Here is a 24,619-nt window from a genome sequence, read left to right as displayed (position 1 = left end):
TATTATCAACAAACAATAAGACATTCCAATTACAAACAAAAAAATAACAGTGTAAGCTTGATATAGCCTGTAATAATCTCGGGGCTTTCCAGGTGGTAAAGGGTCCACCTGCCAATGCAGGAGACACAAGAGATGCGGATTCGATCCCTGGGACAGAAAGATCCCCTGGAGTAGGAAATGGCACTCATTCCAGTATTCTCACCTGGAAAATTCCATGAACAGAGGAGCCTGATGGGCTACAGTTCACGGGGTTTCAAAGAATCGAACGTGACTGAGCACACACACATACAATAATCTCTCACAAAACTCACCAGGTTATGAGGTGTTTTACAAATTGATTATATACATACAAAATTGGTGTTTTAAAGTTTCAAAATCCAACTCTGACTTTCAAGTGCACTCTTCGTGCTAGCTGTACATAGCTATAGCAAATAGTATAAAAAGATTAAAGAAGTATTTTAAAATTAAGGCAATGTTATAGTTTTGCATTGATTATATCTACCTTTGTTCATTTCTGCTACTTGGTAAATAGTGAACTTTGCCAGATCATAGCATCTCATTTTAAGAAGATACTGTCCTCTGGAAGAAATAACACTCTTTAAATCTAAGCAGTTAAAAATAATCTGCATTTTTCTAAAATAAAGATTTTATATTACTTAAGATCTTAAATTACATTTATTCACACTTACATATATATGACAAAAACTATGAAAATTTGTGTAAGTCTAAGTAAGCCAATTAGCATGGGGATGCGAGAACAAAACAATTTAGCAAATGTGAACCTAAAAGGAAAATACTCAAGTCTTTTTTTATCAGTATTTAAAATGTTACACTCTGCTGCTGAGAAATTTTAAAGCTAAACATAGGTCAAGGGGACATAAAAAGGGAGAAGTATTTACATAAATTATTAAAATATGGTTCAAGAGTTAAAACACAAAGCAAGCTCTTATCAGAAAGCACTGTTACAGTCCATTTTCCCACATCTGTAAATCCATTTCCCATGTTAGTAATTATATTTTTGGTAGTGTTAACTCATAATTTGCAATAGGTCCTTTCATAGCAAACTCGACTGGGTCTGAAATACAGTTCAAAGTATCGTGTTTTGGTTTTTTTTTTTTTCACCAAATTAGCCGAGGTTTATACTTGGTACCTCTGCAGACACAATCAAAATATATTGCCTCACTTTCATGAGATCTGGGGTAACTATCTAACCAGTAATCTAGAGAAGCCTCAAAGAACTTAAACACAAGATAGTTGTGTTTTGAAACAAGGACAGAACAAAGGGAAAGATCTGCTTATTACATACATTATCTTAAAATTCAACAAAAACAGTAACTATATTCGACTTGCTGGTTGGGAGATGGCCATTTCTGGGAGATTAAATGTAAGACAAAGAGGTCAGGGGGATCAAGAAAGAACTAAGGATTCCAACAGCTAGCTCAGATTCTGTTATCCCAAGAAGAATTCTATTTCTATGCTCATACCTTATTATATATAATTGGATTCCATCTGGCTGAAGGTGGATAGCATAAGATAACTCTCTTACTGACTTTTTCAGTTTGTGCAACTGTTGAGTGATAAACAGAAGTTTAGCTCATAATAATACTAATTGCTTCCTTCCTGATATTTATTTCCTCCCATTCTTCAACACAGAAATTGTGCAGGAATTCCTCAATGAACGTGGGATACAGTGAAGTAAAAAAAAAAAAAAAAAAACAAGAAGATGCTAAGTCTTCTGGTTTTTTAAATTATCTTTAAGTTTGAAGAATGATTACATAGACCCACAAATACATAGTTTTAGATAAATATGATTATATCATGTATTCTAGTTTCTTTTATTTAGCTTTTTCTCTAGCTTTTCAGTTTTTCTCCCTCAAACATAGCATCTTTTACACCAAACATTACTCATTAGTAAACTAGATCACAAAGGAAGGTAAAATAAAAAGTTAATTCCATTTAAAAATAAGAGAGGAAAAACAAGCTTCCACTTAAAGGGTAAAATGAATGAGTAAAACAAAATACAATGCTGAAAAAGATACGTTTTAAAATCAATATTCAATGAAAAGCAAACATTGATTCTTATTTTAATACAGTTTACATAGCATAATCTGGATTTGTACAAATTTTTACAACATTCAGTTCAGTTCAGTTGCTCAGTCGTGTCCAACTCTTTGCGACCCCATGAACCACAGCACACCAGGCCTTCCTGTCCATCACCAACTCCCAGAGTATACCCAAACTCATGTCCATTGAGTCAGTGATGCCATCCAGCCATCAAAAGGAGAAACTAAACAGATTCCAGCAAAATGAACCCAGGACAACAAATGACTCCTCTTACTATACTGACATGTTGATCCAAATTTATTTGTTCATGGAAGTAGACATACAGAGTGGGTCACGTCAAAAGAGGGAATTCAAAAGGAAGGAGTTTGAAATGTGTTTAATTGTGCAACTTCCAGCCTGCTGCTTCTCAAATTGACCGACCAGGTTGGTATAATTAACAAACCACCTTGTCATATGTTTGCATTGCTCCACCTGGTTCCAACAATGGACATAGCTATGCACTGAGAAAACCTTGACTGGGAATGATGGAGGCTCATTCTCTGGTCTTTACAAACTTTCCTGGGATTGAACTTCTCCAGGCAGCATGAAATTGGATTTACCCTCGAGGTTGAATCCACACTGTAGCAAAGGTATTCTTCTATATCATACACAGGGTTTGCTTTGTCACTGTTTCATCTACATGGGAACAGACTGTACACACCTTATACTCTTCTAAATCTTGCTCTAGAGTATCTTGGAAATCCCTCTAAATCAGCTGGTATAGTCCTAATTATTCTTTTATTGGCTACATAATGCTCTAGAGTGTGAATACAATGTAATTTACTCAAACATTACTGTGAAGAAATATTTGCCCCCTCACAAAAATAAGTCTTTGAATATATGTCCTTACACCTTGGTATTATGCTAGCGCTTTGGTTTCTAAGCATGTTCGAAGGAAACTTCTGCATAAGGCCTCAGCTCCATCTACAGGGAATGACACAAAAGGGTCACACTCCATCCCCATCCCTTCCCAAAGGGAAACTCTCCCTGGGCACAATGCCAAAATGGCCACAGGGTCATCCACCTCCACCATCGGGAAGGTAAGGACTCTCGAGTGGGACTCTAGTCACACTGGGTTCTGAGATGTTGACAATGAGAACAGAGCCTCTAGCAAACTCCCAACGGACATGTAGTGTGGGCAAAAAATAAACTTTGATTATTTTAAGATGGTGACTTTGAAGTTTTGTCTGTTGTTGCTATTTTTCCATAGCACAACACCCTATCTTGACTGAAACCTACATGAGGAGAGGACTTGGAGGAGATGAGGGCCAAAAGGTAACGAGAAGCCAGTTCACATGAACTCTTGCAGACCTTTGGCTTTTGCAGGATATTTGGCTTTTATGCTGAGCACACAAGGGAAGCTATTGAAGGGTTCCAGGCAAAAAAGTAAAATAATCTGATTTATGTTTTAACAGGATCATTATGCCGTTGTTTTGAAAATCCATCAAAAAGGAATAAAGAACAGAAGCAGCAAGACCAGGAGGCTACTGCAATAACCAGTGAGAAATGACAGTATCTTGGACAGGGTGGTTAGTAGTGGAGCAGTGGAAAGGAGTATCTGCTTTGAAAAGTAGACACAACCAGCTAACACCATATATCTCTGGAAAGTCAAATTTGGTTGGAGTCAGGAAGAACTTTATTTACTGCATTGTTTGAATTTTACACTAAGCATACATTAGTTTTTTAATTTAAATAACTTGTAAAATTCAAACCAAATTTAAAGGAAAATGTGAATGATTTGGGTCCCATCCAGTGCACAGATCCCATTCTAGAGAATAAGATTGCGAATGGTTTTAGTTTATTCTTATTTGTATACATATATTACATATATATACCGCTTTTGTAATAAGAAAAAAAGGCATTATTTTAAAAAAAAAGAAAATGAAAGAAATTCACACCTCATCAGGAGGTGGGCTTTATAAGTGGGCTTTTCTAATTAACTGAATCTATTTAATACCTAATATTCATTGCTTATAAATACACTAGGCTCTGTAAGTAGCTAAAAAAGAATACATATATATTTTAAATTATACTATTTAACAACTATTCAGAAAATTAAAACTTTCTTTAAAAAATCAAGCATCTCAAACTTTAGATACCTTATTATAGGCTTCTGCTCGACAAATATAGCTTTGAATATACATAGGGTCATATCTAATAGCCTCAGAAAAATAGGAAGTGGCTTCAATGTAGTTATCCAGATGTAGCAGATTTATGAGGCCAATATTTATATAGGCCAAAGTCATTGTTCTTTAAAAAAAATGACAAAGCAAAATATTCTTAGACATTTTAACTATTCCAAATGTTCTCCAATTATAAATGAACCTAATAAAATACATACAGCAATTTATTCAAGGGTTCATTCTCAGGGTTTCACTAAAGCAAAGTAAACCAATTAACTACTTTCTATTAAAAATTACAAACACCTTCATAAAATCCTTAGTAAGGAATAAACATCTGTAGGATTTATCCTAGGAATAGATTTCCTAAAGTCTTCTTGACTCTTAACAATACTTCACTCTTTTTTACTTAATCTTGACTTATCTTGAATAACAAGCTTAGTTTTCCTCAAAAGCTTTTGCCTCAGTCTTATGTTATATTTGCCCCGAGAAAGGGTGTGGAACAATAAGAAACAGCAAGGCTTAGGGTTAAAAATCCTCTCCACAGAGTTATTAACCCAGCTGCTTTTCTATATCAAATAAATACTGTTTTTCTCTCTTAGAATCAAACAATTTTCAACGTAGAACTTTAGAAATTGTGTTCCATGCCTCTATTTCAAAATGAAGAAACTACACATCTTTAGCCCAACTTTGTAGAAGTCCTGACCCTTTGCCTACTGCCCACTTTCTGGCTTTCTGCAACTGAAACTCACTTCTTTCTCCTCCTGACTCAAAAATATCCCAAAGAAAACCACTGCGGCCACTATGGAGCCATGCTCCATGACCTTCCTAGGTCAAGTTGCGTGTTTACCCCAAAGAAGCAAAGTAAGCAGTCTGTCGGATAGCACGAAAATGGCATAATTTGTTACCTTTCTGACAACTTCCATTTTAACGAATGCTTCTTTGGAAAGAAGGGGAATTATTTAATTAAATCCTGTTTTTACAGTCTGGTTTTCTTACTAGTGTATATAACCTTTGGTCTGTTTCTTCCTGAACCTATATTCTAATGGTATTTGCTTTTTTCTTTTGCATTACTAAACAAAATGCAGTCAGAAGTTCTAAACAGAGGATTTCCTTCCATTGAGTCATATATTATACATTGTAATGATATACCAAGCAGAATATTTTGCCATTATTTTAGAAATAGATGATAATTTTCCATGAACTTAACTTCGAAAAGTTCTAACCTGGTTATCCCCAAACTGCTCTTAATTACTGGTTGATTTTTTTGTCCATGAATATAAACTCCCCTCAAACCCATTCAACCCCTAAAATTTGCAGAAGCAGCTGAGGCAAACAGATGTTGAGAACAGTCCTTATTTTGGAAGTAATCTTATTTTTGGAAGTAGTAGTATAATTCTAGGGTGACTTTATATTTGTCTCATTTTTACAAAGTTACTAATGATGAGGGGAGAAAGCTTTTTCTTGCATTTTTGGTATTTTCTTAATTTTATACAAAAGTGAAATCAGTAAGAATGAAAAAGAAAACATACCTTTCTAGAGAAATAACGGCTTCAAAGTCACAAATTGCTAGTAGCCAAAGTTTCAGATCTGCATAGAGTATGCCCCGATGTAGGAAACAACTAAGATTCTCATAGCCATCATTTATGAGAGCTTAAAAATAAAGGTATATATCTTATTCAGGTTGTGAGCAAACATATCTGAGTTATATTTTACCCTATACTCCCTCCTACAGATTATTCTTATTTTTTAACATTACATAAAATAAAACATATCTATGGGTGTAATTCCTTAGTGAGTAAAAAAAGTATTCACATATAAGAGTATATTTGTTTATAAATAACAATGTGATTATCCTGGTTCACAAATTCATTAGAGCTGGAAGACATCCTGGTGGTAATCCAGGTAATCTACAAATGAAAAGATTAAGGTCCACATTGCCCACATACATTAAGGTCCACATGCAAACCAATGTCAAAGATGGGCCTAGAATCTAACCTCTGATTCACTTCAGTGAACTGCAGTCAGAAAGGTGCCATTACCCTTGATGGTCTGTTATTATCAGGTATACAGGAAAGCATCATTACTGGCCAAACAACAGGTACAAGCCCAGACTGGAACAGACAGCAGAGGCCAGGCTTATTTATACACATAAACCAGGAAGGGCAGCTCAAAGAGACCACTCCAGTGCATACAGACCTTGGAGTCAAGGCAGGCAAGTTGACTATGCATGTCCCAAATAACAGAAGCATAGGGCACAAAACCTCCTCTCAGGACTCCGGGTGTGTGGGCCTCATCAGTGACCAGTGTAGTTAGTCAATCCTAAAGGAAATCAACCCTGAATATTCATTGGAAGGACTGATGCTGAAGCTGAAGCTCTAATACTTTGGCCACCTGATGCGAAGAGACAAGTCACTGGAAAAGACCTTGAGGCTGGGAAAGACTGAAGGCAGAAGAGAAGAGGGTCACAGAGAATGAGGTGGTGGTTGGATGGCATCACCAACTCAATGGGCAGCAGTCTGAAGAAACTCCAGAAGACACTGACGGACAGGGAAGTCTGGTGTGCTGCAGTCCATGGGATCGCAAAGAATCAGACACAATTTAGCGACTGAACAATAACCAGTCAGTCTAGAGGTCATCTCACGTTTCCCCCTCAGCTTTCAAACCTATGCAGTGAATTAGATGAGATTTACACAACATATGATCTACATCTTCCAAGTTTCTCGAGCACATTCTAGCTAAAAAGGGAAAGTTTTCAAAAAAAAAAAAAAGGATATATAATGTTCACAGTCTGGGACACAAAAAAATCACAGTACTATATTCTGGGAAGTATACCGAGCATAAGCAATGATCACACAGATTAAGTAATCACTTGAAGGTCATTTGACTGCTCAGTTTACAGTATGACTGTCTAACAAGGAGAAAGTTAGCTGCAATTTGGGTGGTTACTCTGAAAAACAGAAACATTCTCTTTAGGGCAAAAAAAAATGTATTAGAATTATTTAACCCCTCTGTGCATCGGTTTTCTCATCAGTAAAATGGAGATGATAATAGTACCTACCGCATAGCATTATTCTGAAGAGTAATTGAGACCCTCTCTATATAGCATTTAGAATAGTACCTGGAAAGTTGTGAAATGTCTAATGAATGTTAGATATTATTATTAGCTTAGAGAAATATCTTGAGGGTCCATTTAATGAAAGATAAAACTTCTTAGGCTAACCTATAGGAAAGGACTGAGGCCAAAATAAAGTTGGTCAGCTCTGAATAATCAACTGACAAGGATTTATATTATCGTGATAGCCTAGAAAAGAGGGGATGAGGAACCCAAGACATGGAGAAGAGCGAAATATGAGAAAGCGGCTTTTAGGAAGAACAGGAAGAAAGGGGTTTGGCCAGATGGCAGATGTACAGGGCTGACAAAGAGACTAATAAAAGATGAACCTTCAGAAATAAAGGTGTTTAACCTTCAATTTTAAATTATCTGTGCTAACTTTATCTAACGACCCCTAAAACATTCAGTAATAGATGGTAACCATAAGAAGTGAACTGGTGAACCAAAAGGGAGAATCAATCAGAGAGGAGTAGTTAGATACAAAGATTACAAGAGAAATGAACAAGAATCCTCAGTTCCAGGAATCGCTGGCCATAGAAGGGAGGACACTAGACTCCTCTCGGCACATAGGGTGGGCTCTGAGTTATTTTATTTGCATATTCATGGGAAGGGTGACTTCAGAAGTCAGATGGACTTAGAGACAGCAATAAATGATCATCTATTATTGACTTCCCCGAACAGCTGTCTATTCTCTTCCTAAGGGTCTAGGGGTTTCCTTAAGCTCTAGATTCTGCCTCATCAAGGATGTCGGGATTCTAACACTTTGCACCCAGGTTAACACAGCCATGTCTGGAGGGTTGAACCCTGGCTGGAAACAACTGGACACTGTTTACTGAGCACTTATTCTCTGTACAGAATTGTGCTGAACATACTTGTGGACCAAGAATGTACTGGTACAGAGTGAGGTGGAAACGGCCACTTTTGCTGTTGGCATCCTCTTACCGAGGATTCCCATTTTCAGTTTAAGGGTTACAAAACTCCGAATTTGACTAATCCATCGGCTGGGCCTATGGAGTGGGAACTCATCCCACCAGGAAAATTTACTATCATTTTAGCAAGATGACTAGGAAATAGGCCTAGATTTCCAGAAATAGCCTCAGAAGTTCATATATAGAAAGAGATTTCTTTGATATGGTATTCTCTCTTTGTCCCTGTTATACACACGTAAACACACACACAACCACACACACTAAAAGGGAATATTAGAAACACTTTAAGCTAAACTATTATAGCTTACAAATATAAACAAACACAGGTGCTATATAAATATACATTAGTGTGTGTATATATATATATAACCATACAATAATACACATATTACATTAGTCATCCCACATTAGTATCCCACTCCATGAAAGTGAGCTGCTGAACCTCAGATTAAATCCCCATATATGTGCCATTGAAGGTGAAGTACCTGAAACACTATAATCCTGTAGCGCTCTAAGAGGGTTACTCTTCCTAAATAAGCAGGCTCTATAATACAATGCTAACCAGTTATTAGGATCTAAGTGAACTGCAATAGAAAGATCTTGAACTGCTTGCTTATAGAAGTTTCGTTTAAAATATGCTCTCCCTCGGTACATCCTAGAAAAAGAGAAAAATTCATTTTAACATGTACAGAAAAATATAAATTTTCTCTTTTTGGCAAACCTATACAACTAATTTTATATTTGAATAACAATTGGTGGTTATTTCCCTTTGCTTCTCAGGAAAGTTTAATCAAAATGTTAACAGCAAAAGAGATACAAACTTTTTATAAATAAATATATATAATAAAACGCTAATATTAATAATGTTATATATTAATTGTATGCTTATGAATTTATTATATTTCTTGTATCTATCAGAGAGGTGTGTCAATAAAAATAAATGAAACACCGAAGGTACACCCAAATAAATGGGAGATTTCTCTATCTACACGCATTAAAGATATTGTATCAGTTTCATGAGTTGAATTCTTTCTCCATTAATTTCTGACTTCAGTTCCTAAATTTTCATTGACCTCAATCAACGCTGAAAATCTCATCTTCAATCAATGAATAATGTAAAGCAAATCAGCTTTTATAAATAAAATAAAAAAGGCAATTAAGGAAAAACCGGAAGAATAAGCTACTAGGCTGCCTGCTCTGAAGACATTAAACCCAGGGGGAGGGAAAGAGATGCTCAAGAAGGTTATAATAGGAAAATAATGATAATTTGAAATAAAGAGGGCAGCCAGTAACAGAGGCCTTTCAAAAGCACCAAGACTCAGGATATTTTATACTGGAGCAAAATATTTTTTACCCCACACATAAAAAATGTCTTATGTACCTTGTAATAAACATAAAATCTTACATTTATTTTTAATAATTTCTATTTGTTAAAGAATATTAATTAACTTTTAAGTCTACATATGATTCTGAACTTAAAATCTTACAGAATAAATCTTTAGTAATATTTTTTGTAGGACGTCATCTACAATGTGTTTGAAGAATTAAGTTATATCAATTCTTCAAAAATACTGACATTCGCATCTGTTGCTTCTTTCATTTCCACTGCCTCAATACTGAAGATTCTCATCAGATCTCACCTAGGTTACTATTTTATCCCATTCCTGTCTCTAGAGTGCTAAGATTTGATCATCAGATAATAAAGATCAAGGGGATCTTCCCCACCCAGGGACTGAACCTGCATCTCTTGCATCTCTTGCACTGCAGGCAGATTCTTTACCAGTGAGCCAAAAGGGAAGTCCTTTCTGTAAGTAATCTCCTTCAAGTCAAGAAGCAGACAAACAGAATATAACAATAACTAGGGAAGAATTTTTAAAGAGCTTCAAAAAAGTTTGCCCTCCCTTCAAATGGCTGCAAGGTGGGATAGTTTTATAATTAAATTATTTCAAACTTTCAAAGAACAAAAATTATCCTATCCTAAAGGACGTATTTCTAAGAAAAGAAAAAGGTAAAAGACTTAATTCATTTTGAGAAAGTAGCCAGTTCCTGAAATCAAAATCTGACTATATGAAATCAGTAAACAATTTTACTATGAATATAGATGAAAATTTTAAAAATTTAAAAGACAAATTCAGTATAGTTTAATAACATTCAGTATAAAAATATATGACGGCCAAGAGGTTTCAAAATTAGAAGGCTTATTACCATGAAACTCGTATAAATAGATCATAGGAAAAAATTTAAACAGAAAAAAAAGATATTCCCTAAAAATAAAGAATAAATGGCTTAAAAATTAAAACTGCAATGTTTGTTGGCAAAAGCCAAAGTCACTTTCATTAATTTCAAGGAATAAAGACTATTTTATCACTAATGTTACAATAAGGTTAAAGTTGATACAATGATAAAAAGAGTTGGGAGACTGGAGTAGACCAAAACAGGTAGAATAAGAACTCTAAAACTCCACTTTTCCACAAAAGCAATGAATAAGATGGCAAAAACTGTCAGAATCAATTTTTTGGAACTCTGAAATCTATTTAAAAACGGAACAACCAGGGAAATGCTTAATAAAGGAGGACAAACTGCCGAATTTTGGTAAGGGTGCTCTGTGGTGTTCTAACTCACCCTGTATTTCCCTCCCCAATTTCCCAGGCCCATGGTGGCCTTCAAGACAACCACCTGCCTTCCTGGTGCAGGTTACTAGTACCGGAGGGAACAACACAAATCTTATTCTCAAAGAACTGTAGCTGTGTATTTTGACCTGTCTCCTGGATGGATCACTGAAAGACTGGCTCAAATGTTTCCCTCTGTTTTGACTGCCTTAGAGCTTTCTCAGGGCTGATGTGACTTCCTGGAAGGTATTTATCAAAAGCACTTAAAGGCAAATGTATCAGCAGCTGCCACTTGAGGCAAGGGATAACAGTCCGGACAAGCAACAAACTAACCAAAAACTCTGGGATGAAAGAAGCTGGAAAAGGAGATACCAGAGGGGTGAGGCCTTTAGAAAGTTTCTACATATTGCAGAAAATCTAAAAGCCACATGAAAACCCAAGGCTGGAAGCATGCACAGAAAAGACCTAAGCTCTCACCTCTGATTAACTCAGGCTCTGTGCAAGTAGGACACAAAAGCTCAGTCATTGAAGTCATCTGGACAAGCACTGAAAGAGGGCCTCATCAGAGCCAATCTGCTAAGATTGAGAGACTTCTTTTGTTTGATTGGTTGGTTTCTTCCAGGAGATTAAGAAAGTCTCAGTCAAATCACAGCTAACAATCAAGCTAACAGAAAAGAGACCTAAGTACCCACACATAACAAAGAAGACACATTTTAAAAAATCCGTTCAGAAAAGTCACTAAACAAACCACATGAATGACAAGAAGCAGCAACAACAAACCCTGAAAGTTGAGTGGATGAAAATGATATCCTGAAGTGCTATATCATAATATTCAAAGTGACTACTTTTCAACAAAAAATTACAAGCAATGCAAATAAAAATATGACCCATTCACAGTATAAAAGAAATTAATAGAAATCATCCCTGAGGGCATCCAGACATCAGACAGACCTATATTCAACTATCTTAGTCAGTCAATCACTTTAGTCGCTCAGTCGTTTCCAACTCTTTGAGACCCCATGAACCACAGGACACCAGGCCTCCCTGTCCATCACCAACTCCCAGAGTTTACCCAAACTCATGTCCATTGAGTCGGTGATGCCATCTAACCATCTCATCCTCTGTTGTCCCTTCTCCTCCTGCCTTCAATCCTTCCCAACATCAGGGTCTTTTCAAATGAGTCAGCTCTTTGTATCAGGTGGCCAAAGTATTGGAGTTTCAACATCAGTCCTTCCAATGAACACCCAGGACTGATTTCCTTTCGGACGGACTGGTTGGGTCTCCTTGCAGTCCAAGGGACTCTCAAAGGAGTCTTCTCCAATACCTCAGTTAAAAAGCATCAATTCTTCTGCACTCAGCCCTCTGTATAGTCCAACTCTCACATCGATACATGACTACTGGAAAAACCATAGCCTTGACTAGACAGGCCTTTGTTGGCAAAGTAATGTCTCTACTTTTCAATATGCTATCTAGGTTGGTCATAACTTTCCTTCCAAGGAGTAAGCATCTTTTAATTTTATGGCTGCAATCACCATCTGCACTGATTCTGGAGCCCAAAGAAATAAAGTCAGCCACTGTTTCCACTGTTTCCTCATCTATTTGCCATGAAGTGATGGGACCAGATGCCATGATCTTAGCTTTCTGAATGTTGAGCTTTAAGCCAACTTTTTCACTCTCCTCTTTCAAGAGGCTCGTTAGTTCTTCTTCACTTTCTGCCATAAGGGTGGTGTTATCTGCATATCTGAGGTTATTGATATTTCTCCCAGCAATCTTGATTCCAGCTTGTGCATCATCCAGCCCAGCATTTCTCATGATGTTCTCTGCACATAAGTTAAATAAGCATGGTGACAATATACAGCCTTGATGTACTCCTTTTCCTATCTGGAACCAGTCTGTTGTTCCATGTCTAGTTCTAAATGTTGCTTCCAGACCTGAATCCAGGTTTCTCAAGAGGCAGGTCAGGTGGTCTGGTATTCCCATCTCTTTCAGAATTTTCCACAGTTTATTGTGATTCACACAGTCAAAGGGTTTGGCATAGTCAATAAAGCATAAATAGATGTTTTTCTGAAACCCTCTTGCTTTTTTGATGATCCAGAGGATGTTGGCAATTTGATCTCTGGTTCCTCTGCCTTTTCTAAACATCTGGAAGTTCATGGTTCACATACTGCCAAAGCCCAACTTGGAAAATTTTGAGCATTACTTTACTAGCATGCAGTGGCTGTGCTTTGCTGGAGCAGCTGTGAAGAGATACCCCACGTCCAAGGTAAGAGAAACCCAAGTAAGACAGTAGGCACTGAGAGCGGGCATCAGAGGGCAGACAGACTGAAACCACAATCACAGACAGCTAGCCAGTCTGATCACATGGACCACAGCTTGTCTAACTCAATGAAACTAAGCCATGCCATGTGGGGCCACCCAAGACAGACAGGTCATGGTGGAGAGGTCTGACAGAATGTGGGCCACTGGAGAAGGGAATGGCAAACCACTTCCATATTCTTGCTTTGAGAACCCCATGAACAGTATGAGAAGGCAGAAAGATAGCACACTGAAAGATGAACTCCCCAGGTCGGTAGGTGCCCAGTATGCTACTGGAGATCAGTGGAGACATAACTCCAGAAAGAATGAAGGGATGGAGCCAAAGCAAAAACAACACCCAGTTGTGGATATGACTGGTGATAGAAGAAAGGTCCGATGCTGTAAAGAGCAATATTGCATAGGAACCTGGAACGTTAGTTCCATGAATCAAGGGAAATTGGAAGTGGTCAAACAAGAGATGGCAAAAGTGAACATCGACATTCTCGGAATCAGCAAACTAAGATGGACTGGAATGGGTGACTTGACCTCAGATGACCATTATATCTACTACTGTGGGCAGGAATTCCTTAGCAGAATTGGAGTAGCCACCATAGTCAACAAAAAATCTGAAACGCAGTACTTGGATGCAATCTCAAAAATGATAGAATGATCTCTATTCATTTCCAAGGCAAACCATTCAATATCACAGTAATCCAAGTCTATGCCCCAACCAGTAACACTGAAGAACCTGATGTTGAATAGTTCTATGAAGATCTCCAAGACCTTTTAGAACTAACACCCAAAAAAGATGTCCTTTTCATTATAGGAGATGGGAATGCAAAAGTAGGAAGTCAAGAAATACCTGGAGTAACAGGTAAATTTGGCCTTGGAGTACAGAATGAAGTAGGTCAAAGATTAATAGAGTTTTGCCAAGAGAACGCACTCGTCATAGCAAACACCTTCTTCCAACAACACAAGAGAAGACTCTACACATGGACATAACCAGATGGTAAACACTGACATCAGACTGATTATATTCTTTGCAGCCAAAGATGGAGAAGTTCTATATAGTCAGCAAAAACAAGACTGGGAGCTGACTGTGGCTCAGATCATGAACTCCTTATTGCCAAATTCAGACTTCAGTTGAAGAAAGTAGGGGAAACCACTAGATCATTCAGGTATGACCTAAATCAAATCCCTTATGATTATACAGTGGAAGTGAGAAATAGATTTAAGGGACTAGATCTGATAGACAGAATGCCTGATGAATTATGAATGGAGGTTCATGACACTGTACAGGAGACAGGGATCAAGACCATCCCCATGGAAAAGAAATGCAAAAAAGCAAAATGGCTGTCTGAGGAGGGCTTACAAATAGCTGTGAAGAGAAGAGAAGCGAAAAGCAAAGGAGAAAAGGAAAGATATACCCATTTGAATGCAGAGTTCCAAAGAATAGCAAGGAGAGAGTAGAAAGCCTTCTTCAGTGAGCAATGCAAAGAAATAGAGGAAAATAATAGAACAGGAAAGACTAGAGATCTCTTCAAGAAACTTAGAGATAGAAGGGAACATTTCATGCAAAGATGGGATCAATAAAGAACAGAAATGGTATGAACCTAACAGAAGCAGAAGATACTAAGAAGAGGTGGCAAGAATACACAGAAGAACAGTACAAAAAAGATCTTCACAACGCAGATAATCACAATGGTGTGATCACTCACCTAGAGCCAGACATCCTAGAATGTCAAGTCAAGTGGGCCTAGGAAGCATCACTACAAACAAAGCTAGTGGAGGTGATGGAATTCCAGTTGAGCTATTTCAAATACTGAAAGATGATGCTGTCAAAGTGCTACACCCAATATGTCAGCAAATTTGGGAAACTCAGCAGCAGTGGCCACAGAACTGGAAAAGGTCAGTTTTCCTTCCAATCCCAACGAAAGGTAATGCCAAAGAATGCTCAAACTACCGCACAATTGTACTCATCTCACATGCTAGTAAAGTAATGCTCAACTATCTTAAATATGTTCAAATAGCTAAAAGAAACTATAAATAAAGAACTAAAAGAAACTAGGAGGATATCTCAACACATAGAGGTATTGTTGACTTAAAAAATGTTCACAACATATAAGTTGACAGTTATGTTTTATTCAGTAGGATTTTTTAGGACTTCAAGGTTTATTCAAGCTCAAGTAACCTTAAGAGAAGTGCTCTGAGGAGGCGAGGGGTTGGGAGAAGTTTATATAGAAGTTTTGCAACAAAGAGCAGGTGGTCTTAATGTTAAAAGATTATTATAAATTAAAGGAAAACCAGATATCTTAAGTTAAGGAATTTAGCACTTTTCTATGTATGGAAAGATGCAAAAAAATAGACAGCCAATGGGAATTTGCTGTACTGCATGAGGCAGGGAGCTCAAATCCAATGTGACAACCTAGAGGGGTAGGATGGGGTGGGAGGTGGGAGGGAGGTTCAAGAGAGAGAGGTTATATGTATACCTATGGTTGATTCATGTTCATGTATGGCAGAAACCAACACAACATTGTAGAGCAATTATACTCCCGTTAAATAGAAGTAAGTTTTTAAAATATATTTTTTTAAGTTTAGCTAGATTGTTATATTGCAAGGTCAATATACATCTATCAACTACATTTCTATATACCAGCAACAAAAAGTCTATAATAAAATTATACTAAAGTAGTATCTAAAATAAAACTAAGCAATATTGAATATATAGGAATAAAGAAAAAGATATACATAAGGCTTCTTTACAGAAATTATGAAATATTATTGAGCAAAGGGAATGAAGACATAAAAATATTTATCATAGGCATACATGAAAAGATTTAATATTGTTAGGATGTCAGATTTTCCCCTGCTGCTCTATAAATTCATTGCAACCCCAATTGAAATACAAATGAATTACCACGGAAGTTAACATGCTGATTCTGCTAACTTAAACCATACAAAACTGTGAAACTTTACTATTCTAATCAATAACGAAGTCAATTTTCACATAGTTTGCATGCCTGCTTAGTCAGTCAGTCATGTCTGATTCTTTGCAACCTCATGGACTGTAGCCCACACCAGGCTCCTCTGTGCATGGGGATTCTCCAGGCAAGAATACTGAAGTGGGTTGCCATGCCCTCCTCCAGGGGATCTTCCCAACCCAGGGATCAAACCCAGGTCTCCTGCATTACAGGCGAATTCTGTAACATCTGAGCCACCAGGGAAGTCCAAGAATAGTCTGTCCTTCTCCAGGGGAACTTCCCAACCCAGGAATTGACCCAGGGTCTCCTGTATTGCAGGCAGATTCTTTACCAGCTGAGCTATAAGGGAAGACCTTCATATAGTTTAACCCCATTCAATGGGTTTGGAAATGCAAACTAGCCAAGGGAAGCTCTGACAATTTTAAAAGATCAAAAGAACTGTTCTACTGGATTTCATGACTTACTATGAAACCACAGTATTTAAGACAGAATAGTATTGGTACAAAGGTAGATTTTTTTTTAAACCCCCAAACTAGGGACTTCCCTAGCAATCCCATGGTTAAGACTTCACCTTCCAATGTAGGGGGTGGTGGTTCAATTCCTGGTCGGGGAGCTAAGATCCCTCATGCCTTGTGGCCAAAAACTCAAAATATAAAAAAACAGAAGCAACACTGTAACAAATTCAATAAACCTTTAAAAGTGGTCCATATAAAAAAAAAAAAAAAACTCAAAATAGAAAAAAGGACTAAGAAAGAGATCCACCATACCTGGATCTTCATTTCCTACAAAGCTAACACTATAGAGCAATGGGAAAGTGACAGGCATTTTATTAAATGTTGCTGGGAAAATTGAATATGCATACAGAAAAGAATGAAATTTGTTCTCTGCTTCACAGCATATACAAAAATTGATTCTAGGTATACTGTAAATCTAACTTTAAAGGTAAAATAATAAACTTTCTAGAAGATCAGACAGGAGAATATCTACATGACATAAAAGTAGGAAAAACTTCTAATACAGATAAAGCACTAACCTTAAAGGAAAACATGTTATTCAGTCAGATCATATTGTATTACATTTAAAAACTGTTTACCAAAAGACAGTATTTAAGGAGGGCAATGACAATCCAGAGCCAGAAAAAAATAATTGCTATAAATATAACCAAAGGGCTCATATCAAGAATATGTTTTCATTCATACAAATTAATAAAGAAAAAAGACCAACAACACAAAAGCTATGGATGACAAGAAAAAGAAAATCCAAATGGTTAGTAAACATTAGTAATGAAGAAAATGAAAATTCAAACTAAATAAGATAATACTTCATACCCACTAGGATGGCTAAAATTTGAAAGTACCCAGTGCTGGCGTGGAGCCTCCACAACTACTGGGAGTACAACCAGTTTGCAAAATTAGTTTGGTGCTACAGCTGAACAATTGCATATCCTATGAATTAGGCATAGGAATGCAGGTATCCACTCCTACTTGTATACCCAATCAGTTCAGTTCAGTTCAGTCGCTCAGTCGTGTCCGACTCTTTGCGACCCCATGAATCGCAGCATGCCAGGCCTCCCTGTCTATCACCAACTCCCGGAGTTCAATCAGACTCGCATCCATCGAGTCAGTGATGCCATCCAGCCATTCGTCCCCTTTTCCTCCTGCCTCCAATCCCTCCCAGCATCAAAGTCTTTTCCAATGAGTCAACTCTTCCCATGAGGTGGCCAAAGTACTGGAGTTTCAGCTTTAGCATCATTCCTCCCAAAGAAATCCCAGGGTTGATCTCCTTCAGAATGGACTGGTTGGATCCCCTTGCAGTCCAAGGGACTCTCAAGAGTCTTCTCCAACACCACAGTTCAAAAGCATCAATTCTTCAGCGCTCAGCCTTTTTCACAGTCCAACTCTCACATCCATACATGACTACTGGGAAAACCATAGCCTTGACTAGACAGACCTTAGTTGGCAAAGTAATGTCTCTGCTTTTGAATATGCTATCTAGGTTGCTCATAACTTCTTCCAAGGAGTAAGCGTCTTTTAATTTCATGGCTGCAATCACCATCTGCAGTGATTTTGGAGCCCCCCAAAATAAAGTCTGACACTGTTTCCACTGTTTCCCCATTTACCCAATAGATGTGCATATATGTGTGTCATGTACAATAATGGCGAATGAAACCATATTTGAATTCATCAGTAGAATGGATAAACTGTAATATATTCATGTCACTGAATACTATACAAAAATTAAAATGAACAAACTGGAGCCACATGTACTAATACATAACATTCAATGAAATAATCTAGAGATGAAAGAACACTATCTTACAATTTTATTTATATAAAGTTCAAGGAAACAGAAAAACTAAACTAAGAATGTTTAGGGACACATGCTTGTGTGTTGAAACTATAAAGAAATGTTAAGTCAGGACACTGGTTACCTTCTCAGAGAGGCAAAGGCACAAGGAAGTGTGCTAGAAATGTTTCTTGAGCTGGTGGTGGTTATATAAGCATTTACATTGTGATGTCTTTATACTTTGCATCTTTTTGAATGCATACTTTATTTTACTATAACAATGCTGCTGCTGCTGTTAAGTCACTTCAGTCGTGTCTGACTCTGTCCGACCCCATAGACCGCAGCCCACCAGGCTCCCCCGTCCCTGGGGTTCTCCAGGCAAGAACACTGGAGTGGGTTGCCATTTCCTTCTCCAACGCATGAAAGTGAAAAGTGAAAGCGAAATCGCTCAGTCGTGTTTGACTCTTCACGACCCCACGGACTGCAGCCCACCAGGCTCCTCCATCCATGGGATTTTCCAGGCAAGAGTACTGGAGTGGGGTGCCACTGCCTTCTCTGATAACAATGCTAATAGACGACAAATAGGTATGACTATATAAACATTGTAAGCCTCCTCAAAACTAAATTTTGATTAAAAGAAAAACAACAAAATGGAAACGAATTATGCACAATAAGGTTGGATGAACAAAGTTTAATATCCAAGTTACAACCAGAAAGAATGAAAATCTATGTCAACAGTTCTCTGCACTGAATAAATACAGATATGAAAAGAAATCCAAAGAAACAAAATACAGGTCAATATTTTTAAAAATCGATAATGTAACTCGTCTTTAGAAAATGCAAATGAAACAACTCTAAATTATCACTTTTATGCCTTTCAGGTTGAAACGCTCACTACTCTTAGGGTATAGGTAAAGAGCTTCATACACTAGTAGCTCTAAAAATAGATTCACTATTTTAAAGGGCTGTCTGATGTTTTTCAAGCAATTTTCTTTCCTGAGAGCATATTTCAATTTTTTTTTTCAAAAACTGTATCTAAAATAACTCTTACCTTGCTTGAGAATTTTGGGGATCTATTTTTAACAAGGCTGTAAAATCTTGTTCAGCTGCAATCCAGTTTTCATTTTCATAGTAGAACATCCCACGTTTAAATAATGCGTCTGTTCTTTTGGGATCATAAAAGATACACTACATGCGGCAGGGGGAGGAGGGAAGTCACAAAAACATATCATATTATGAAAAAAATAAGCAAGAAAAGTATACAATCCCACAGGAAATTAAATAACTACAACCCTGTTTTTAACTTCAGATTACATAAAAACAAACTAAGATGCCAAAAGTTTCAGATCTGCATGTAAAGACCATGCCTTTAAGGAAATCCATTTGTCATCAAATTCTAGAAAGGGGAGGTTTTATTAAAAACAAAAACCAAATCGAGCACATATAAGAAGCCAAGGTTTCTTCCCGCCAAAGTTTTTATTAATAAAACCTCATAAGTAATTATTCAACTAGAGTAGGATTGGATTATATTGTATCTATCATAGCATTTTATTCCAATTTAAGGTGACACATAGTAGACTACATTAAGGCTGATTCAATGAAATCAAATATGGGTTAAGTTAGCCCCTAAAATGGAGAAAAGAAATGAATTGGTAATGGCATCGCTCATTCATTTCACACTGACAAAGAAGACAATAAACAGACTAAATCATTGTAAACTCAGTTGTAAAGTTCCTTGCCTGTTGATAGTAGAGGGGAAATAGAAGCACAGCAATTATGAAGTATTTTTAAAAGAGGAAAAAACACACTAAAGATTTTGATGGTTGACCTCAAGCTGCTGCATTAGCCAATTTTTAAACTATTAATATCAGTGCTAGATAAAGGAAATGATCAGAAAAGATATTTTAACAACTTTAATATCTTCAAAAGAGACTTGTGTTCACTTCTATTCAAGAAGTTACCAAGTTATAACAATATTCTCTTGAAGCAAAAGAATGTCAAGTGTGTGGCTAACCATTATAAATTAAGAAACAGAGTAGTTGGGAAAATGAAAAGTTAAACTGTTCAAATAACTTCTAAATTGTACTAAGAAGCAGAATTTAGAATTAAAACTCAGAAGTTCAAGGTTACAATTCTGCTGCAATCAGTGGAATATCTGCCTGACTATAGACTCAGAACATAGGCTAGCAAAAATTCACTCCCTCAAGGGGTTCTCTGATATCTCCCAGTCAAATATAAATTGCCCCCTATCATCAATAAATATTTCATTTGCTAAAGGGAAAGGAAAAGAGGGAAGATAGACCCATTTGAATGCAGAGTTCCAAAGAATAACAAGGAGAGATAAGAAAGCCTTCCTCAGTGATCAATGCAAAGAAAGAGGAAAACAATAGAATGGGAAGGACTAGAGGTTTCTTCAAGAAAATCAGAGATACCTTGGGGACATTTCATGCAAAGATGGGCTCAATAAAGGACAGAAATGGTATGAACCTAACAGAAGTAAAAGATATTAAGACGAGGCGGCAAGAATACACAGAAGAACTGTGCAAAAAATATCTTCACGGCCCAGATAAGCACGATGGTGTGATCACTCACCTAGAGCCAGACATTCTGGAATGGGAAGTCAAGTGGGCCTTAGGAAGCATCCCTATGAACAAAGCTAGTGGAGGTGATGGAATTCCAGTAGAGCTATTTCAAATCCTAAAAGATGATGTTTTGAAAGTGCTGCACTCAATATGCCACAAACTTTGGAAAACTCAGCAGTGGCCACAGGACTGGAAAAGGTCAGTCTTCATTCCAATCCCAAAGAAAGGCAATGCCAAAGAATGCTCAAACTACCGCACAATTGCACTATTTCACATGCTAGCAAAGTAATGCTCAAAATTCTCCAAGCCAAGCTTCAACAGTATGTGAACTGTAAACTTCCAGATGTTCAACCTGGATTTAGAAAAGCCAAGAGGAACCAGAGATCAAATTGCCAACATCCACTGTATCATAGAAAAAGCAAGAGAGTTCCAGAAAAACACCTATTTCTGCTTTATTGACTATGCCAAAGCCTTTGACTGTATGGATCACAATGAACTGTGGAAAATTCTTCAAGAGATGGGAATACCAGACCACCTTACCTGCCTCCTGAGAAATCTGTATGCAAGTCAAGAAGCAACAGTTAGAACTGAACATGGAACAACAGACTGGTTCCAAATCGGGAAACAAGTACGTCAAGGCTGTATATTGCCACCCTGCTTATTTAACTTATATGCAGAGTACATCATGAGAAACACTGGGCTGGAGGAAGCACAAGCTGGAATCAAGATTGCTGGGAGAAATATCAATAACCTCAGATATGCAGATGACATCACCCTTATGGCAGAAAGTGAAGAACTAAAGAGTCTCTTGATGAAAGTGAAAGAGGAAAGTGAAAAAGTTGGCTTAAAACTCAACATCCAGAACTCAGATCATGGCATCTGGTCCCATCACTTCATGGCAAATAGATGGGGAAGCAATGGAAACAGTGACAGACTTTAATTTTGGGGGCTCCAAAATCACTGCAGATGGTGACTGTAGCCATGAAATTAAACGACACTTGCTCCTTGGAAGAAAGCTATGATCAACCTAGACAGCATGTTAAAAAGCAGAGACACTACTTTGCCAACAAAGGTCTATCTAGTCAAAGCTATGGTTTTCTCAGTAGTCATGTATGGATGTGAGAGTTAGACTATAAAGAAAGCTGAGCATCAAAGAATTGATGCTTTTGAACTGTGTTGCTGGAGAAGACTCTTGAGAGTCCCTTAGACTGCAAAGGAGATTGAACTAGCCTATCCTAAAGGAAATCAGTCCTGATATTCATTGGAAGGACTGATGCTGAAGCTGAAACTCCAATTCTTTGGCCACTTGATGCAAAGAACTGACTCATTAGAAAAGACTCTGATGCTGGGAAAGATTGAGGGCAGAAGGAGAAGGGGATGACAGAGGATGAGATGTTTGGATGGCATCACTGACTCAATGAACATGAGTTTGAGTAAGCTCTGGGAGTTACTGATGGACAGGGAAGCCTGGAGTGCTGCAGTCCATGGGGTCGCAAAGAATCAGACATGATTGAGCAACTAAACAGAACTGACCATCTTTATTTCCATCACAGCATTCATCACAATTAGTAACTATATATTACTATATATATATATTTATTTCTTTAATATTTGTTCTTTATACTATAGGCTCCATGTAAGCATGAAACATGTCTGTTTTATTCACCAAGACCTATCGATTTTATTACCCAGTGCCTTAGGCAATAAATATTTGTGAGTGAATGAATGGATGAATGAGTAAGCCAGTAAGCAGTCTTTGAAAGCAGACAGGTTTACTGCAGGAGAAAATCACCAGATCTCAGTGTCAAGAAGTGGAAAATTATTTTCTCCACTGAATAGAAGAAGCACCTATTAAAGAACCTGCAAAGGTTTCTTTATTCACTGCTTCATAATCCAAAAGAAGACAGCTGGAAAGTCAATGCTCCATCAAAGTTTCCTGAATGCTCCCATACCCAACTCTGATGGAAATCCATTCATTCAAAAATATCATTGATGTATTGTTAATATCAATTCCACTAATGAATATTCTAGAATCTAATCTAAAATTAATTAATTTTGACTATATAACATATGAAAGAATTTCAACAATTTGTTATAAATTAGGATATCATGCTCTAAAATATATAAATATATAATTAGATAATTTGTATTTATATAATTATTATTTTATATCATATTCTAAAATATACAAATATATAAAAGGCTGCATTATACGTAATACAGCTTACTTTAGAAAAGTCATCAATGGCCAGCATTTTGTTTTCTGTTTCATACATCTCACCCCTCCGGAAGTACAAATCAGCTTCCGTGGGCCTGCACTTGATTGCCTGAGTATAATTTAGAATTGCCAAAGTAATTTCATTTTTTTCTCTGAAAATTTCTGCTCTTGAAAAATATGCATCTAAAGAAAATTAATAGGGTAAAATTTAGTGTTACAGTCTTAAATTTTAAGAGATTAATCCTTCACCCTCCAAAAATGTAATCTTAGAAAAGTGTATCTCTATTCTACTTTGTCATTTAATACTTGTTCTTTTGTTCAACAATGCAAAATTCATGTTCACAGACTGGATAAATATTTATGTTAAAAGTGTTTTCAATTTCATTAACAAAAATTACCTTTTACCTTTTTATAAAATGTCTCATAATCTCTTTGTTCGTAGTAAAAAGTTATGGACTTTTAGTAGAGATCAGCACAGAGTTAAAAAAAAAACATTTATTAAGCTCATTATATTTTAGTGGTATGTTGTGAGTGTTGGAGATACAAAGATGAATATGACATTTTCTCATTTCTCAAAAGTTCCATACCTAGTCATTCAACTTGATTAGAGAATAGTACATAAACACAAAGTTATCTTTTTCATCCAATCATATTCTATCCATGGAATATTTTTCATCCATCTTAGAAGTCTTAAGAATGGTAAAGAATCTGCCTGCCAATGCAGCAGTTTCAGGAGACACCAGTTCGATGGCTGGTTCAGGAACATCCCCTAGAGGAAGAAATGGCAACCCACTCCAGTATTCTTGCCCAGAGAACCCTATGGAGAGAGGAGCTTGGTGGGCTGTAGACTATGGGGTCACAAAGAATTGGACACAACTGAGCAATTGAGCACTCACACATGCAAAATTACTACAACTCTAATTCAGACTAAATTTGTGAATTATTTCTATAAAAATTGTAAGCTTATCTTACAAAATAAGCAGTAAGAAACCAATTTATTGTAATGTATACCAAGGACATTAACATTTCAAACTATGATAAATATTTTTTAAAACAACAGGATCACAAAAGAGTCCTATATTTACAATATCAAGAGTAAATTTAACTTAAGAAAGTTACAAACATTTGTGGAGACTTATATATCTTAAATTATGTATCTTTATATCACTAAATAACCAAAGCTTAGGTTAAGATATAACTGCACAGACAACCCACCTGCATTATTTTTATTGTATTTATTTATAAAATTCAAGTCATCCAAAGCTTCATTAATTTTGTCTTGGAAAAGATAAATGAAATGTCGGTGCCAATAGGCATTGAGGAACAATGGCTCCAAGAATATAGCCTAGAAAATAGATGTATAAATTCAATTTAAATTGAT

At 36.8% G+C, this 24,619-nt stretch overlaps 1 protein-coding gene across 1 annotated transcript in view; it reads right to left on the bottom strand.

The window, feature by feature from the left end:
• Positions 1-24,619, bottom strand: part of TTC6 (tetratricopeptide repeat domain 6) — a 244,409-nt gene that overhangs the window by 76,925 nt on the left and 142,865 nt on the right. The window contains exons 13-20 of the mRNA XM_060401450.1: positions 24,454-24,583; positions 23,249-23,421; positions 19,490-19,626; positions 8,753-8,922; positions 5,756-5,876; positions 4,203-4,353; positions 1,485-1,567; positions 503-579 (exon numbers count right to left, since the gene is read on the bottom strand). Coding sequence (XP_060257433.1) covers positions 503-579; positions 1,485-1,567; positions 4,203-4,353; positions 5,756-5,876; positions 8,753-8,922; positions 19,490-19,626; positions 23,249-23,421; positions 24,454-24,583 — 1,042 coding nt within the window. The remainder of the gene's footprint in view (positions 1-502; positions 580-1,484; positions 1,568-4,202; positions 4,354-5,755; positions 5,877-8,752; positions 8,923-19,489; positions 19,627-23,248; positions 23,422-24,453; positions 24,584-24,619) is intronic.

Source organism: Ovis aries, chromosome 18 (genome assembly GCF_016772045.2).
Source record: "Ovis aries strain OAR_USU_Benz2616 breed Rambouillet chromosome 18, ARS-UI_Ramb_v3.0, whole genome shotgun sequence".
Lineage (NCBI taxonomy): Eukaryota > Metazoa > Chordata > Mammalia > Artiodactyla > Bovidae > Ovis > Ovis aries.
The sequence above is the reverse complement of the archived record's forward strand: the minus strand, read 5'-3'. Positions and strand labels throughout refer to the sequence as shown.